Here is an 18,616-nt window from a genome sequence, read left to right on the forward strand (position 1 = left end):
CTCAGCTGTCTATCATTCACTGGTCATTTGGCTGGTCAGTTGTCGCACCTGGGGTATGATACTGATAATTATTACTCACATTGTCTTGGATCAATGACCTGCAAGGACAACTTTTTTTGCAACATGACTATAGTTGTTACACCTTCTCAGTGAAGACTGTTTACCACTTCTACCTTCAGGAGTTGGGTTGTAAGCAGTCATCACTTTTATGGTACTTCTTTGCTCACTTGGTGGGTCATCAAAACCACCTTGAAAAACTTCTCCAAAGCTGACTTTGGGCTCCTAAAACACAGGTGGCTAACTTCACGGCACCCATGCCAATGGAAAATAGTGGCATGACTGCTGAATCATTCACCAAAGCACTGTACGAACATGTACATAAATGCATGGAACTAGCCATACACAACAGAACCAAGACGCTCTCCTCCAAAAAAAGGAAGCCAATCTGGTGATCCCCCACAATTAATAAACTCTACAACAGAAGGAAGAAAAAGGTGAAGTCCCAAGACTGGAAAAACTCCCTTATTAGCCTCAACAAAAAGTTGAGATCTCTCATAAAATCCTCTAAAGCCAGCTATGAAGGCAGACTTATGGCAGACACTGAAAACAATCACAAAGCCTTCTATAGTTATATCAAGAACCTCCACAGCAATAACCAGATTTGCTCTGAGTTACAGCACAATGGTACCTCCTATACTGAGCCAACAGATATTGTCAACACACTGGCTGACAGACAGATTCAGTGCCAACTTTATCCCTCCCCCCAAAGGACCAATCGCAATACCAGAAAAATGCCAGGCACCCAGCATTACTACAGCACAGGTTAAAGCTGCATTGTCCAAGGCCAAGAATACAGCTTCCATGGGACCCAATAATATCCCTGGCTGTGTTCTACATAGGTTCATAGGTGTTTACTAGGCTAACAATCACATGGGCCTTTTTAAGCCTAGCCATGCATGAACTACAAAGTGAACTGGCAGCACATCTGTGTGCCCGGTTCAGTCACAGCCTCACCTCAGGCTTTGTCCCTACCAAATGACGCACTGCTACAGTCATCTATCACCCCATTAGCCTGACGAGTCTGATATGTAAAGCTATGGAGCGCATCATCATGAGCCTGATTAACAAAGATATAGGAAACTCCAAACTCTAGACCCCACACAATTTGGCTTTGTGAAAGGAAGATCATGCCTGCTCAACCTGGTTGACTTCTTTGAGTCAGTCACCAGAGCTGTGGATGAAGATAAGGCAATGCATACAGCCTACCTTGATCTGGCCAAGGCCTTTGATACCATTCATCACTCAGGAATTATTGATAAACTCACCAAACTAGGCATCAACCCCTATATCACTAGGTGGGTTGCAAATTGACTCACAGATAGAAAACACAGTGTGAAAGTTGTGGACTCCAAGTCAGACTGCCGACCAGTCACGAGTGGAGATCCACAGGGATCGGTCCTGGGTCCTCTCCTGTTTGGCATCTACTTTTCAGAAGTCCAGCCCAACACAAAGAAACTCTGGCTGACCAAGTTCACAGACAATTGCAAGCTGGTAACCATTATTAACTCCACCAAGTGATGCAGACATCCTACAGAAAGGCCTCACTGAGACCAATGACTGGCCTTAAGCTTAATGCCAAAAAATGTGTCATCATCCCCTTTGGTAAAAACCCAGTTCCCACTACTTACCATATTGATGGGAGCCCACTGAACACTGAAGGCATTATAAGAGATTTGGGGCTGCAGGTTGACAGCACCCTCTTCATCGACCACCACATTGCCACTGTGGTCAGAAAGTCCTTCTATGTGGAACATCTCATTAGCAAGGGTTTTGCATCCAGGAAGAAAGAGATCATCATTTTTCTCTACTCCTCCCTCATTAGACCAATCATTGAGTATAATGACCCATTTGGCATGTACCTCACTAGACACCTGCAACAGCTGGAGAGGCCTCAGAAGTACTTCACAAAGAGGATCCTAGGCATTAAACACATGTCTTACATGGACAGATTCAAAAGACTCCAGCTATTCTCTGTCTCATATCACCTGCTTATAGGCGATCTTTGCTTCACTTACAACACCATGTCTGATCCAGCTCTGTTAGAAATGCTACATCTAAAGAAATCCAAATCCCTTCACATTACATGCTCCAGAGACCTCAACCTCATCACCACAATCAACAGAACATGCTGGAGGGACTGATTCATAACCCAGAGACTGCCCATGCTATGGAATAGACTTCCCATACATGGCAAGCAGAGCACCTCGCTGTCCCTTTTCAAGAGAAATCTTGATGAGTGGATGGGAAATAGAAAATTCACCCAGGGGATTACTCCAGTGGCTCTACTTGATAGAGACACTGGGACCTAACATCAGGCAGCACAATGCCAGGGCACTTGTATGGGCTAGGCTTGTAAAAGGCTCCAGGGCCATTAGCCTAGTACACACCTATGAACCCATGAACCTATCTAGTTACTGGCTGTAGACTACCAAACTGTTGAGGTTCATATCTTAGCTGGTATACATGTCTTCTTCATGCCCAACATTAGTGATATACATCAGAGGCCCCCACTCCTTGAAACAATCCACTCTAGTTACCATTTATCATAGCTATCATCTCTGCTCAGCACTTGCTGTACATCTCATAACTTCTCAATCATATTCTGAAGCTATACATTATGTAATTAACTTCATAAGTCTGGTTTCAACAAGTTCAGACATAAATTTCTTTCAAACTTAACATGGTTTGCATAGCACTGATAACTGTAAGTATGTGTGATGCTGTAATAAGCAAAAGAAAATAGTCCACCTTGTGTTACAGATTATTACAAATAGGAGGTATTGCTTTATTAGCCTTCTCGACTGTTTCTACAAATCATTTTGTTCTTCTTATAATTGGACAGTGAAATTTAGAGATAAAACGTTTCATAATAATTTGCTTCATAAAATATTTGAATTGCTCTGTTATGAACTATGGAGCGTTATCACATACAAATTGCTCAGACAAGTCATATTAAAATAATATTGCACTTTCAGACATTGCTGACTGCACAGACCATTATCACTTACAAATTGTTTAGACAAGCCATTTTTTGCAAATATTGTCCTTCATAATAATATTTCTTTTCAGATATTGCTGACTGCATAGACAATTACTAAATGCAAATGACACAGACAAGCCATTTCTTGCAAACATTGTCTTTAATAATACAATTATTTTTTCAGATATTGTTCACTACATACATATAAGTTCAGGCCATTCTCTGTGAATGCCCACAACACTTAATAACACCGAGTCCAAATTCTCTCACATAAAAAAAGCTGTTTTTTCCAGTAGGATAGTCATGTTATAGCAAGCTTTTATCACTTGGATGTCCATTTGCAACTAACGCATTGACCTAACAGTACCTGCTCATTCTAGATTACAGTCTGGATAGCTGCATTCATCATGAGTAACTACAACTGGTCACCTGGTAAGGTATACATATCCACTGTATCTATGATTGTTGGTTCTTCATGTTTTTCATGAAGCAGTATTACCTAATTAGCCTTACCATGTTAATTTGCTCCCTTGTCCTCAGTAACATAAAAGCATCCATAGGAAACCAGTACAAAAAGTTCAGTTGGAGTTGCACAGCAAGGGAAGGAACAGGAAACTGTGGCAACTCTGACCCAATGTTGTGGAGTGATAGGCTAGTGAGTTCCCATATGACAGAGCAACGGATGACACAGGATGAAACTGAAGAGACTGTAGCACAGAAACATGCTCTGGAACCTGCACTTTCTATAGAATGCCAGCAGGAACTGGAGAACAAATACTTTAAATAGAAAAGATTAGAAGAAAATGATTTAAGAGAAGAGTTGCTTGATTTAATACAGATTGACAGACATATTAAGATCAATGAAAGAAATAGACTACAGAAAGATAATAAAACCCAAAAAGTTAGACGCTTGCTAAAACAAACGAACATAGTAGTTAAGATTGTCCATAGAAATTTGTGTGATATAACAGAATAAATAGGATATATTATTGTCCAAATAAATTAATATCAGATAAAGTGTTACCATTACCAACAGTTCAAAAAATAGATGAAAGAAAACCAAATATAGTAGTCCATTAAAACAAGACAAAAGTAGCATTGAGCATTGAAATTCTACACCCAATGACTACAGTGTCTTACATACAGAGAGACGTAAAGTCATAAAATACCAGGATTTGCAGCCAAAAATGAGGAAAATGTGGAAGAAGGTTACCCAGACAGTTCCAATAGTAGTAGAAACAACGGGCTGGGTCTTACAGAAAGAATTTACAATTGTACTTAGATATGTTACCGATACATGTAATTCTATAAATTGCAGAAGGACTCATTACTGGGCACATTGTGGGTGCTGCGGAGTACTTCTGGCTAACATCAAAAATTGAAACAATACCAGTTTCATGAACTTTAATCCACAGACTAGGTCAAGGGTTCTCCATCTTGTTGGATGCAGTTATATTCATCTTTTGTTCACTGATAATGAAACAAAGGCAACAAATGTTGTTATACTATTCTAGAGCTTGTACAAGAACTGAATTTGTAGCCCTATGACATGATTTGCAAATTTGCAAAAAACATTTGTCTGTTATGGTGTCTAACCAGTTTTTTGAGGAAGAAGCCAACTGGCCTTCTGTTATTTCATTTTGTGGGGGTGCAAGTGGAAGAATTAAAGGTGAAGTGGGGATTTTGGGGGCAATGGTGTGATATAGTCACAGTTGCTTACGAGGAATGGACTGAACCTTGGGCACCCCCTGCACTTCCCTTTGTCTTCTTGCTGCTATTTCCTCTTATGACCAATCTTCTTGCCCTTAAGCTTGTTCCCTTTGCCTTGCCTCTTGTAATAGACCCATTGCTCAGTAGAGGAATTCCTGATAGACTTGGAATTGGAAGAGAATGAGTGTACTTCACACTAACTCCATGGTCTCCCACTTTTCTTCCAGTCTGTTTATGCATTTTATGTACATTTTTATATATATATTTAATATTTTTTCATCAACATGGTTAGGGTTTATTTTTGTCCTGGTTTGTGTCTGTTTAACTTCTACACCAGTTAATGATTTGTAGTGAGTCGTTTCACTTGATAGGTTGATCAATAAACTAATGAACTCATTTGACCAATAAAAGAGCTTTGTATGTCTGAGGGAATGGTATATATTTAGGTTTCACTGGTCTCTGTCCAGTTCTGATGAAGTCCCTGTAGCAGAAGGGATGAAAACACTTAACAATTTCTATTATGGTGTAAAAGTACATTACAGTCATTTCTGGATACAGTGGGATTCCTCTGCACATCTTTTAGCTTTTTTTTTTTTTTTTTGGTTTCTTCATCTGGTGACTTTACTTGTCTAACTTTCTACTGAAAAGGTCTTTATTGCAGTTTCAAAAGTTTTTAATGAATGAACTGCCCTTCCGATTTGTTTCAGTTTCTGAAGTAAATTGGATTTTTTTAATTTAATTTAACAGTGTAGTGTGATCTTGCTGTTTTTAGTTCAATGGTATGTAAGGGGCATACCTCCCAACCTCTAATCACAAGAAATCTGCACAAAGCTAAACAAAATGGGGGGGGGGGGTTGGCAAAGGCCCCAAATCAGGGACAAATTTTAAAATACTGCTCTTATAAAAGTATAAAAGTATAAAAGTTGCCAACATAATATATTTTGCATTAGCATGAATTTAATGAAGGTCTGAAACTCAAATGTATGTCATTATTTAGTGAGGTCAATCCACAATGATTTGGCTGAAAAACATAAATTTTATGAGGAACAGAATAAAATTATGAGGCAAAAATCTAGACATACCATTTAGAATCTCTTTGTGTTCTGACTGAAGAGTGTTTCTCAAACAAGCTGATAAGTATATTTTGGTACTTTTCATTGTTCTGCACTGTCTTTTGCTTGTCTGATGTTTATATATTTGCTGGCATTGTTTTCTGTTTTCTGATCTGTTCTGAAATTGGTCCCTCCCTCCCCATTCCTGTGGTGTTCTTAAAGTTGGTATAACTGGTCTAAGCTTTTGTGTTATCTGATTATTTCAAGGCTTCATGGTTTAAAAATAGTCCCTGTTTGTAAGTTCCTACATACCATTTAGAATCTCCTTGTGTTCTGACTGAAGAGTGCTTCTCAAATAAACTGATAAGTATATTTTTTGACACTTTAACTTTTCAGAGTTCTGCACTGTCTTAACTTTTGCCTGATTGAATTATATATATTTGCTGGAATTGTTTTCTGTTTTCTAATCTGTTCTGAAACTGGTTTTCTCCCTCCTGCCCAACCTATTCCTCTGGTGTTGTTATAGTTGGTGGTTTTGCAGTTGCCTATCCGTACTATAAATTTGATCTGGGACACTCCTCCCAGTCTAGTGTTCATTCTACCTAATACAGAGAGATACAGAGAGAACATGTGAGAAGACCACCCCATTTAGGTTCTTAACCTTGAATTATCTTCGGCTCCTCCTTTCTCCCTTTGCACTTTACTAAAAAAAAATCTCCTTGTTTTTTCAGTGTGCTTCTCAGCTGATAAGTATAATTTTTTGCACTTTTTAACTGTTCAGAGTTGAATAAAACAAATTCAGTTCAGAATACAGTTTGAATAAATTGCATTTATTTAAACTGTATTTGCTTTAATATTGCTACACACTCAAGTGTGCTAGCTTGCACTGCACTATCAATTGTTTTAGTGCTGTTTTAGCTGCTTTCTGAAAAAAATCTAAGCTTGTTTCCTGCCTTTCCTGTAACTAGTCTAGTCAAGATACAGATTTGCTGTATCCAGGACTGTTGGTAAGCTTCTGAGCCCCGCCAAGGCTTTCTGTGTTGGAATGAAGCCTTCTAGCTTATATGTGAGAGTGGTAAGTACTGGGTAGCCTATCTACCACAAGAAGAGTGTTTCTGGCCCAGAAATTGTAGTTTATTGGCCATTTGGGCAGTTTTTCCATCTCTTTCAACTTTCTTGTTTAAAAGACCATGTTTGCGCTTGTTTCCTGCCTTTCCTGTAATTACTCTAGTCCAGATACAGATTTTCTGTATCCAGGACTGCTTGTAAGCGTCTGAGCCCCCCAAAACCTTTCTATGTTGGAGGGAAGCCTTCTACCTTATCGGTGGCAGTGGTAAGCACTAGGTAGTCTATCTACCACAAGAAGAGTGTTTTCTGGCCCAGAAATTGTAGTTTATTGGCCATTTGGACAGTTTTTCCATCTCTTTCAACATTTTGGTTTAAAAGCCCGCATCTGCGGTTGTTTCCCACCTTTCCTGTAACTAGTCTTGTCCAGATACAGATTTGCTGTATCCAGGACTGTCTGTAAGCTTCTGAGCTCCCCAAGCCTTTCTGTGTTGGAAGGAAGCCTTCTAGCTTATCAGTGGGAGTGGAAAGCACTAGGTAGCACATCTAGCAGAAGAGGAGTGGTTTCTGGTCCAGACATTGTAGCTTATTGGCTGTTTGGGCAGTTTTTCCATCTCTTTCAACTTTCTGGTTAAAAAGCCTGCATTTGCCCTTGTTTCCTGCCTTTCCTGAAACTAGTCTATTCCAGATACAGATTTGCTGTATCCAGAACTGTTTGTAAGCTTCTGAGTGTGCCAAAGTCTGCTCTTCAATTTTTCCCTTAGATCTGCTAGTTCTCTCCTCTTCTACACTTTTACTAGCTTATTAGTTTAGCACTTCACCAGACTTCTTGTAGCAAGTATTGTAGCACACAAAAGTTCTACCAGCACTAAACGTTTGACAAGAAAACAGCTCCAATACTTATTATTAATGCTCACCCCTCCAGGCATGTCTAAAGATCAGTTCCCTGTGCTTTTTCCTATTAAACTGGTAAACATGGGCATCCTGAGACAATGTAGCAACTGCTTCATGTACACTGACAAACCTCTCCTCTTACCTCCCAACACTCAGACTTTGAGAGATGCACTTATATATCCAAACTGGAAGCCACGCTGTCTCCAACCAAGACTGGAATAGCTGGTCAAGAGGAGAAGTTCAAGGTACTTGCACCAGACCACATGGAACACATAGTCCTTCAGAACACACACCAGCACTGCCGTCACATAAAAACACAAACCACACACCCACCTTTGCGGAGGCTCTCAATAAAAATCTTCCAAAACAGCAGAGACCTTGAAGGCAGAAATGCACTCAACCACCACAACACACCATTAATCACGAGACACATAACTCTCCTAAACAGTGTGCCACTCAACCAAAGCCCCTAAGGCAAAATAGCATGCCCAACACACTAGTCATACGTGACTCAATAGTAAGGCACACTGATGTCCCACTCACTAGGCTGAATAAGGAGAAAGTAACAGTCAGCTGCCTGTCAGGCACCAGGATCCACCATATAATGCATGCACTCAGGTCCTTCAACAGCAGGTACAAATATGACTCTGCCATTGTAGATGTGGGTGTGAAGGACCTGAGATGTATCTCCCCGGACTACATGAAAAGAGACATGGAGGAGCTCTCGGATTATGTAGCGCAGGTGGGTATGACCCTAGCCCTGAGCAGCATCCTACCATCACCCAGAATTATACCACAAAACAAGCAGAAAATGATTGATTTCAACAATTGGCTAAGTTTCTGGTGTCATTCTAAAGGGATCCAGTATCTGCCTGGGATGATATGATTGACAGACCTCAATGCTTTGCCAGAGATGGCCTGCATCTGTCACCTCTGGACTTCTGAATACTAGCCAAAGCTCTTGCCACCCCTATAGTGCCTTTTTTAGGCAGTGTTCCAAAGACCAAATTACCACCATAACAGCTACAAACAAATGCAATATGAGGGTCATGCTGCTCAGCGCTAGAAGTCTAAATCTCAAAATACACTTGCTCAAAGCACTCCTTAAAATGGAGAACATTGACATTTGTGCTGTAACAGAGACCTGGTTCAAGGCAGCAGAAAGCACCCCTGCACTACCAGACAATAACTCATTCCACACCTTTCGGCCCCAGAACTTGGACCGGAGCTCCAAAGACAGTAGTGTTTCCATATTCATAAAGGATGCGCACACCTCTAGACTGATAGCCCAGCATAATGCATCTGAGATACTTCAGGTGCAGCTAACATCGGGTAAGATACCGAATCAGGTCATAGCCTACTATAGGTCCCCAACCATGTCCCAAGACTCACACTCGATGTTCCTAAGCACCCTGAATAATATTAGGGTCCATCCTAACACTCTCATACTGGGCAACTTCAATTACCCCTCCATTAACTGGGAAAACTTATCATGTACCAATACACTTGCCCAACGTTTCCTGGAATTCATTAATTCCAATGCCCTAAACCAGCTCGTTTTTACCCCCACTAGAGGTAGCAACATCCTTGACCTGGTCATTACTAACATGGGTGACTGTTGCTCCACACCAATAGTCAACTCCTCCCTAGTTAGATCCGACCACAATCTAATCACCTTGGAAATCCACATCCCTCCCACCCCCCAACCCCCGCAAAGGTAACCACCATGATAAACTTCTACAAAGCTAACTTTGAGCTCGTAAAAACAGAGGTGGCTAACTTCATGGCACCCATGCAAATGGAAAATAGTTGCCTGACTACCAAATCATACACCAATGCACTGTATGAACATGTTCACAAATGCATGGATCTCACCATACCTAATAAAACCAAGACACTCTCCTCCAAAAAAGGAAGCCAATCTGGTGGTCCCCTGCCATTAACAAACTCTACAACAGAAGGAGAAAACTGATGCGGAATAAGGTAAAGTCCTAAGAATGGATAAACTCCCTTATCATCCTCAACAAAAAGTTAAGATCCCTCATCAAATCCTCTAAAGCTAATTATGAAAACAGAATTTCAGCAGATAGTAAAGACAACCATAAGGCCTTCTATAGTTATGTGAAGAATCTCCACAGCAATACCCAGATTTGCTCTGAGCTTCTGCACAATGTTACCTCCTATACTGAGCCAACAGATATTGCCAGTATACTGGCCGACAGATTCAGTGCCAACTTTACCCCTCTCCCCCCAAAGGTCCAATCACAATACCAGTAGATTGCCAGGCACCCAGTATTACTGCTGCACAGGTTAAAACAGCACTGTCCAAGGCCGAGAATACAGCTTCTATGGGACCTAACAATATCCCTGGCTGTATTCTGCATGAACTACAGAGTGAACTGGCACCTCACCTCTGTGCCCTGTTCAATCACAGCTTCACTTCAGGCTTTGTACCTACCAAATGGCACACTGTTACAGTCATCCCTCTCCACAAAGGAGGAGCAACTACAGACCCTGGGAACTATTGCCCCATTAGCCTGATGAGTCTGATATGCAAAGCTATGGAACGCATCATCATGGACCTAATAAACAAGGATATAGGGAATCTCCAAACTCTGGATCCTACACAGTTTGGTTTTGTGAAGGGTAGATCATGGCTGCTCAACTTGGTTGACTTCTTTGAGTCAGTCACCAGAGCTGTGGATGAAGACAAGGTGGTTCATACAGCCTACCTTGATCTGGCCAAGGCTTTGATACTATTCCCCACTCAGGAATCATAGAAAAACTTACTAAGCTAGGCATTAACACCTATATCACTAGGTGGGTTGCAAACTGGCTCACAGATAGAACCCACATTGTGAAAGTAGCTGACTCCAAGTCAGACTGCAGACCAGTCACAAATGGAGTCCCACAGGGTTCAGTCCTGGGTCCTCTCCTGTTTGGTATCTACTTCTCTGAAGTCTAGGCCAACATGAAGGGACTCTGACTGACAATGTTTGCAGATGATTGCAAGTTGGGAGCTATTATTAACTCGCCAAGTGATGTTGACATCCTACTGAAGGGCCTCACTGAGACCAACGACTGGTGTCAGAACCATGGCCTTAAGCTCAATGCCAAAAAATGTGTTGTCATCCCCCTTGGGAAAAACCTGGTTCCCTTGAATTACCACATTGATGATAGTCCACTGAACACAGAAGGCATTATAAGAGATCTGGGAACATAGGTTGACAGCAACCTCTCTTTTGACCACCACATTGCCACTGTGGTCAGAAAGTCCTTCTATGTGGCACATCTCATTGCTAAGGGTTTTACATCCAGGAAGAAAGAGGTAATTGTCTCCCTCTACTCATCCCTCATTAGGCCAAATCATTGAGTACAATTCCCCATTTGGCATGTACCTCACTAGTCACCTGCAACAACTGGAGAGACCACAAAAGTACCTCACAAAGAGGATCCTAGGCCTTAAACACTTGTCCTATATGGACAGAATCAAAAACCTCCAACTATTCTCTGTCTCATATCGCCTACTTATATGCGATCTCTGCTTGACTTACAAAGCCATGTCTGACCCAGCTCTGTTAGAAATGCTACATCTAAAGTAATCCCAATCACTCCACACCACACTCCCCAGACACCTCAACCTCATTACCATAATCAACAGAACATGCTGGAGGGACAGGTTCATAAACTTCCCATACATGTCAAACAGAGCACCGCACTGGCCGTCTTCAACAGAAATCTTGATGAGTGGATGGCAAATAGAAAATTCACCCCGGGGATCACTCCAGTGGCTCTACTCGACAGAGGTACTGGGAACTAAGGTCAGGTGGCACGATGCCAGGGTAATCTTATGGGCTAGGCTTGTAAAGGCTCTAGGACCATTAGCCTAGTGCACACGTATGAACCTATGAACCTATGAACATTCTGAAAAATATGAGCAGTTGAGAGGTATGGTTACGGATATAGTTTTGTTTGTTTTAATTACTTTAGATTTGCCCAGTTCGCCAGTAATTCTGATTTCTGATTGGCTATATTTTTTAGCTACTGTTGTCTTACTTTAGTTTTTTTTTTCCGTCCTAATCACAAAAACCTTTATAAGCTTGTCTTAGATTTAGGTGGGGAAGGTATTTTGTAAGGTTTATATATGCAATTAGGATATGTGAAGTTACTCTATTTTACTTTTAAGTGTATGGTGGTTGTGGTTTGTAGTTTGATTTATTTTTTACTTTACTTTTTCCCTTAAATTTTTTATTTTTTTGCTTTATGTTTCTATTTAAAGTATGTGTAGATTAGGGTTAGGGAAGTTTTAGGAGGTATAGGGGATTCTGTGTGTGTGTGTGTGTGTGTGTGTGTGTGTGTGTGTGTGTGTGTGTGTGTATGTGTGTGTGTTTGTGTGTGCTTGGAGAGCCAGTTTAGGATTAACTTATTTCATTTAAATATTTCATGTTTAGCATTTAGTGAATTTTTAGCAAGATCAATGACTTGCCAATGAAGACAATAAACTTGTCTTGATACATAAGGGATAGTCATAAATGTCTAATGATACGGAAAGGATGGTAATAAAAATGTTTATCCACACAGTTCACCAGATAAACTTTTTTCACACCCCTGTATCTGGATGCACTACTAAGACATAAGTTCATAGTGCACAGGTTCATAGTTCTATACTAGGCTAATGACCACCAGGGCCTTTATAAGCCTAGCTATGCAACCTAACCCAGTTGTGTCCCTAGGGATCGTGGTCATTTATTAGGAGAGGGAATGTTTGTTAGGAATTTTTTAGAGGTTATGTGGGGGATTACATTAGTTTGGGCATTACTGTCTGCCTCTGTCTATCAGGGACATGTAAGTCAGACACAAGGTGAAATTTCCATTTCCTGTCCATTGGTTATGGTTACAGTTAAACAGGTTAGTGACTGACTCTACTTAAAATGAATAGGGAGCCTTTTCAAGAGCATGAGGATCCACTGAGATACATAACTTTTTCACCAACATGCCTTACTTATGTCATATCCAACATTTAAATCCTTGAATCTAGTGGTTCTCATGCTGTTCATCTTGCAGCTGTGCAAAAGATCCATCAGAGCTGGATTCGAGGATTCCTTGTATGCCAGGCATAGGTCACCTGCAGGAGACAGAGTACAGAGACAGGGCTTTAAGGTGATCCATATAGGACAATATGTTTATACCTTGGATTCCCCTAGTAAGGAACCTTTGTGGGCATTCCAACTGTTCTATATTTCTGGTCAGGTATATGCCAAAGGGGGCATTGTACTCAAATATGGGACTTATAAGGGATGAATAAAGTGGCACTATGACTTCCTTGGACCTGGATACCACTCCCTTACTTATAAGCTGGGCGACATAGAATAATTTTCTTAGTAACTTGGCCACATGGTACACAAAGGCTAGATTGCTCTCTACATATGTTCCCAGATCCCTGACTACTGGGTCAACTCTTAGGGATGTCTCATCAATGGAGTAATTAGCCTGGGGGGTAGTTTTCCCAAAAGGCACTGTAATGGATTTCTTTGCATTGAGTTTTAGTTCGTGACTTTGGCACCAGTCATTTGTCTGTGTTTGATGCTCTTGTAAGATGTTAGTGTCATGGGGGAATATATGACAGTTCCCAATTTGCAGACATCTGTGAACTTGGTGAGCCAAAGGTCCTTGACATTAGCCTTTACCTCTGAGAAGTAGATGCCAAATAGGAGTGGTCCTGGCATGGAGCCCTGAAGTACCCCACTGGTGACTGGTCCCTTAGTGGAGATGGTATCACCAGTCCTGACTGCCTCGGCCTTGTCTGTAAGCCAGCAGGTAATCCAGCATGTTATGTAGGTGTTTATGCCAAGCTCAGTGAATTTGCTAAATATACCTGAGTGGAATATTATACCGAATATCTTAGCCAGGTCCCGGTAGGGAGTATGCACTATTTCCCCCTCATCCATTGCCTTGGTGATCTTCTTAAAAAAGTACACCAGGTTTAGTAAGCATGACCTTCCCTTGACAAAGTCAAACTGCCTTGAGTCCAGTGTCTAAAGGTTGCTATGTCCTTGTTAATCACTTCCATGATAATTCATTCCATGGCTTTGCATATTAGACTAGTGAGATACATAGTTCTGTAGTTTCTGGGGTTGGTTGATGATCCACCCTTGTGAAGTGGGATAACCATTGCAGTCCTCCTTTCTCATGGTACAAAACATATTTTGAGGCTATATTTGAAAAGCGACTAGAGCAGTCCTGATAAGTCATGTTTCAAGCTATTTAGAAGGCATCCCAAGGATATTTTCAGGGGTCCACTGAGGCTGCGTTTTTGGCCTTAGCGAGCACTGCCAGGACTCACTCCCTATTAATTGTTAGGGGGTTCGGCTAGTAGCATTTCATGTTGGGATAGCCGAGGAAGTTGAGTGTGAAGTTTGAGATGAATTTGTCAGCCAACAAATTCGCTATATCTCTCTTCTCAGACAAGGTGGCACTATTGACCACCAGTTTAGCATATTATGTGCTGCCTTTGAGGTTTACGACATAACTGTAGAAAACCTTGTTATTATCTTTCACCTGTTAGGCTATTTTTACCTTGTAACTGGCCGTGTTGGACTTAATTAGTCATCTTACTTTCCTGTTTAGTGTAATTAGAGAGTTTCAATCATTATATTTTACTCTTCCTGATTTTAGCCATGATTTTTTTCCTTTTGTTATATACTCTGTTAAGTTTAGGATTCCACCAGTGTGGCTTGCTTTTAGAGTTTGTTTTGGGCTTATACATCTACTAGGTATACCAGCCTCTCTACAGCCATTTATGTGGTTATACAGGGTCTGCTGAGAACTATGGGTTGGCTGTGGCATTGAATTTTGATAAACTATTGCTTAATAGGGTGTAGTTTGCTTTGGAATAGTTCCTAACTGTTACAGGGTTTGCTGGGGTTACTGAGGTGGTCTTTGTTTTAAAGGAGACAGCTTTGTGGTCCAACATCAGCAGTGAGAAAATGGCATTGGGGGGTGCAGTCATTTTTCATATTGGTGAGTACCGGGTCCAGTATGTTTGAACCACTGATGGGTGTGGCACTGTGAGTTCTGGTCAAGGGTATGTTTGTTCATAGGTTTATAGGTTCATAGGTGCATACTAGGCTAATGACCATTAGGGCCTTTATAAGCCTAGCAGTGCAACCCAAATGTATCCTACAAGTTATACGTTTTAGACATTTATACAGGGTCATTGTTGGTTGCAACATAATTTACTGACTGCCTCTGTCCATCAGAGATGTGGATGCCAGACCAGGGGTGAATTTTCAATTTCCCATCCAATGGTCCAAGTTACACTAAAACAGGTTTAGGGAGGTACTTTGTTTCACATGGATGTGGAGCCTGTTCCAGAGAAAGGGAATTCTTTTGAGATTCACATCTGTCTCGCCAACATGTCCTATTTATGTTGCAAGCAAAATGTATGTCATTAGATCTAGTAGTTCTGATGCTGTTTGTTTTGTGGCTGTGCAAAAGGTTCATCAGAGTGGGATCTAGGGGTGCCTTTTATGCCAGGCATAGATCACCTCTCTGTAGTCTGTAGGATACCAGGTATAGAAACAAAGCTTTGAAGTGATCCACGTAGGACATTGTGTTTATGCCCTGTATTCTTTTTGTAAGGGAGCATTGCAGATGTTTCTGTTGCTGCATTCGTCTGGTCAGGTACATGCTGAAGGGGACATTATACTCAATGATGGGCCTGATGAGGGTCATGTATAGTGGTGCAATGAATTTCTTGGACCCAGATGCTATGTACTTACTTATAAGAATGACTTTTTTGGACTGAGATGCCATGCACTTACTTATAAGTTGAGCAACATAGAAAGGTTTTCTTACTACCATGGATACATGCTGGCCGAAGGCCAGGTTACTGTGCTCATGTGTTCCCAGATCCTTGACTAGTGATTCAACCTCTTAGGGATGTTTTATTGATGATGTAGTTTCCTAGGGTGGTTGACTTTCCAAAAGGTACTATAATGCATTACTTTGCACTGAGTTTTAAGCCATGGCTTTGGCTCCAGACATTTGTCTGTGTTAGAACCTCTTGCAAGATGTTAGTGTACTGCGGTGATTCTATGACTACTCCCAGTTTGCAATCATGTGCAGACTTTGACAGCCAGAGGCCTTTGACATTAGCCTCAACTTTTGAAAAGTAGATGTCAAATGGGAGCAGGTGTTAATAAAGTCCAAGAATCATTGTGCCTGTGAGTATAAGGAGGTGTGTATTTCCCAGTGAGTGTCTCCTGTTGGTCTAGTTATGGGATTCTAGGAACATAGAAGGTGATCCATAGCTTCCTAGGATATGATATGGGACTTTGTCTATGGTGACTTGCATGTGGATAAATTTCAGAGCTTCATCCTGTTTAACCTAACTAGAGTTATGCTTGGTGCCAATATAGAGTGAGACGTCTCCACCTTTTGTCCCTGTCTGTGCAGCTGATGGTCTAAATGTGTGGAAGGCACTGAAGTTTTACACTGCTGGAGTACCTTCTGTGGATTTAAACCATGAACACTCATACAGCACAGGAGAGTGCATGTGCCCTTGTGTGTGGGTACTCACTCACATACACACACACACACACACACACACACACACACACACACACACACACACACACACACACACACACACGCACACACGCACACACACACACACACACACACACACACACACACACACACACACACACACACACACACACACACACACACACACATGCACACTCACATGCACAGTCACAAACACACACAACATCACCTTACACAATGCAGAGTTGTTGTGCCTTGCACGTACATTTGAACCTCAAGTTATGGATATGCTGTCTAAGGACAATATTAGTGAAGTACACCTAGAAGGAGAGGTACTTGGAGCTGTAAGAAATGACCCCTAAGGGCATCAGTCTTCAGTGATAAAGTTAACATATTCAAATAAATTGTTTTCTAGCTGTTCATGATTAGCCTGTTTTTTCATTTTTTAATTATTGCTTTATTGTAATGGCAAGACATCTCCATTCACATAATGCCACCTGAATATATCTACTCCAAAAGCAAACCAATGTATATGTTAACTGCATTCAGGACTCAAGGGATTTAAGGGACTGCAAGGGTTACAGATATAGTTTAAGTGTTTATTTGTGACTTGTTAATTTGTTTTGAAACATTTACCAGTGATGTTCTAATATTGTTTTTAATATTACAGCCCAAGGTTTAATTCCACTAGATGAAAATATGTATCACATTTGACTATCATTTTAATAAACATAATGATTTCAAGCATAACTTCAAAAAAAAAAACAAACTAGCAATTGTATTTGATAAAGTAGATAAGCTGTAAAAACATGGTAGAGCCAGCAAACAGTGGACCATAATCTATTTATTGAGGGAAGAAGGAAAGAAACATACCGGTTTCGGCCATTAGGCCTTCCTCGGTGTTTGTAGAAACACTGAGGAAGGCCTAACGGCCGAAACCGGTATGTTTCTTTCCTTCTTCTCCTCAATAAATGGATTATGGTCCACTGTTTGCTGGCTCTACCATGTTTTTGTAATTCTTTGATGCCTCTGAGCCATGCAGTAGCCATATGTGCAGAGGTTTGACTGTACTTAAAGTAGATAAGCTGACCATGGTGAATGCATGCATGTTTTATATTATATATATTGTCTTTTATTCTATTTGGCTTGTTTAAATCCTAACCTATCACTGGCCTTTCACTGTTTCATAAATATAACAAACCATTTTAGGATGTGCATTAAAATTACTTCAATACACTTCATTATAGCATAGAAAGCATTGTGCCATTCCATACCTTGGCCTTGACTTATGTATTACACTTCTTTAATGCATACTGCCTCATGATTTGTTCTTTACTTGATATGTTTTCACATCTATGTTAGAAAACACAGTTTCTATCTTTGTATTTTCTTATCTTTAATTACTGGATATTTATTTTTTCCAGGTTCAGTCTGCTGTCAGAAAACGGTGGCACCGTTGGCAGGACAAGCACTCTATTCAAGCCCGAGTTGCCAGAGCAATGTCAATTCCAACATCTCCCACAAGAGTCAGTTTTCATAGCATCAAACAGTCATCTGCTGCCTGAGATTTCCTACAGTGATGTTGTGCAAGGCTGCTGCTAGCCCAGCCAGCCACATTTAAGCAGTAAACATTTCACGGAGCAAACAGGGTATACTGAAATGACACGGGGACATGGATAGACAGGACCTGTTCAGAAGAAGGTCATTTCATTCCATATGTTTTTTAAGACTCAATATTTCTACTGCACTTCTATGCAGGTTGCCAACAACCCTCCCCCCCACTCACACAAATCTGAATCTATCTGGCCTGTGTAATTTGTATAATAATTAAAAAAAAAAAAACAGTTAATTCATGTTCCAGGTTTTTATTAATCAAGAGGTTGCTTAAAAATAAAAAAAAAAATATATATATATATATATATATATATATATATATATATATATATATATATATATATATATATATATATATATATATATATATATATATATATATATATATATATATATGTGTATATATATATATATATATTTTTTTTTTTCAAAAAGAAAATTGCTTCAGACTACTACTTTGTGAGTTACTTAAAGATTATCCAGGTCTTGATTTCTTTCATTACTTAAGGATCCCTATTTATTATCTGCACAAAGAAAGACATATTCCTTAGTTGCTGCTTCACTTTTGAAGATCAGGGACAATAACTGAGCTGCACATGATGAAAGGACAATCTTCTCCATGGTGATTTCCATTGCAGACCAGTATACTTCAACTGATTTAACTAATGTTATTACTGTGTGTGTGGCCTTT

The 18,616-nt window shown here is 40.4% G+C and overlaps 1 protein-coding gene across 1 annotated transcript in view; it reads left to right on the forward strand.

The window, feature by feature from the left end:
* The window catches only part of LOC122788124 (corticotropin-releasing factor receptor 1-like), a 1,637,729-nt gene extending 1,619,523 nt beyond the window's left edge, over positions 1 to 18,206 (forward strand). Inside the window, exon 14 of the mRNA XM_044055063.1 lies at positions 17,736 to 18,206. Within this exon, the coding sequence (XP_043910998.1) occupies positions 17,736 to 17,876 (141 nt within the window). The 3' untranslated portion in view covers positions 17,877 to 18,206. The remainder of the gene's footprint in view (positions 1 to 17,735) is intronic.
* Positions 18,207 to 18,616: the final 410 nt, after the last annotated feature.

This window comes from Protopterus annectens, chromosome 13.part0 (genome assembly GCF_019279795.1).
Source record: "Protopterus annectens isolate FY-2018-M chromosome 13.part0, PAN1.0, whole genome shotgun sequence".
Classification (NCBI taxonomy): Eukaryota; Metazoa; Chordata; order Ceratodontiformes; family Protopteridae; genus Protopterus; species Protopterus annectens.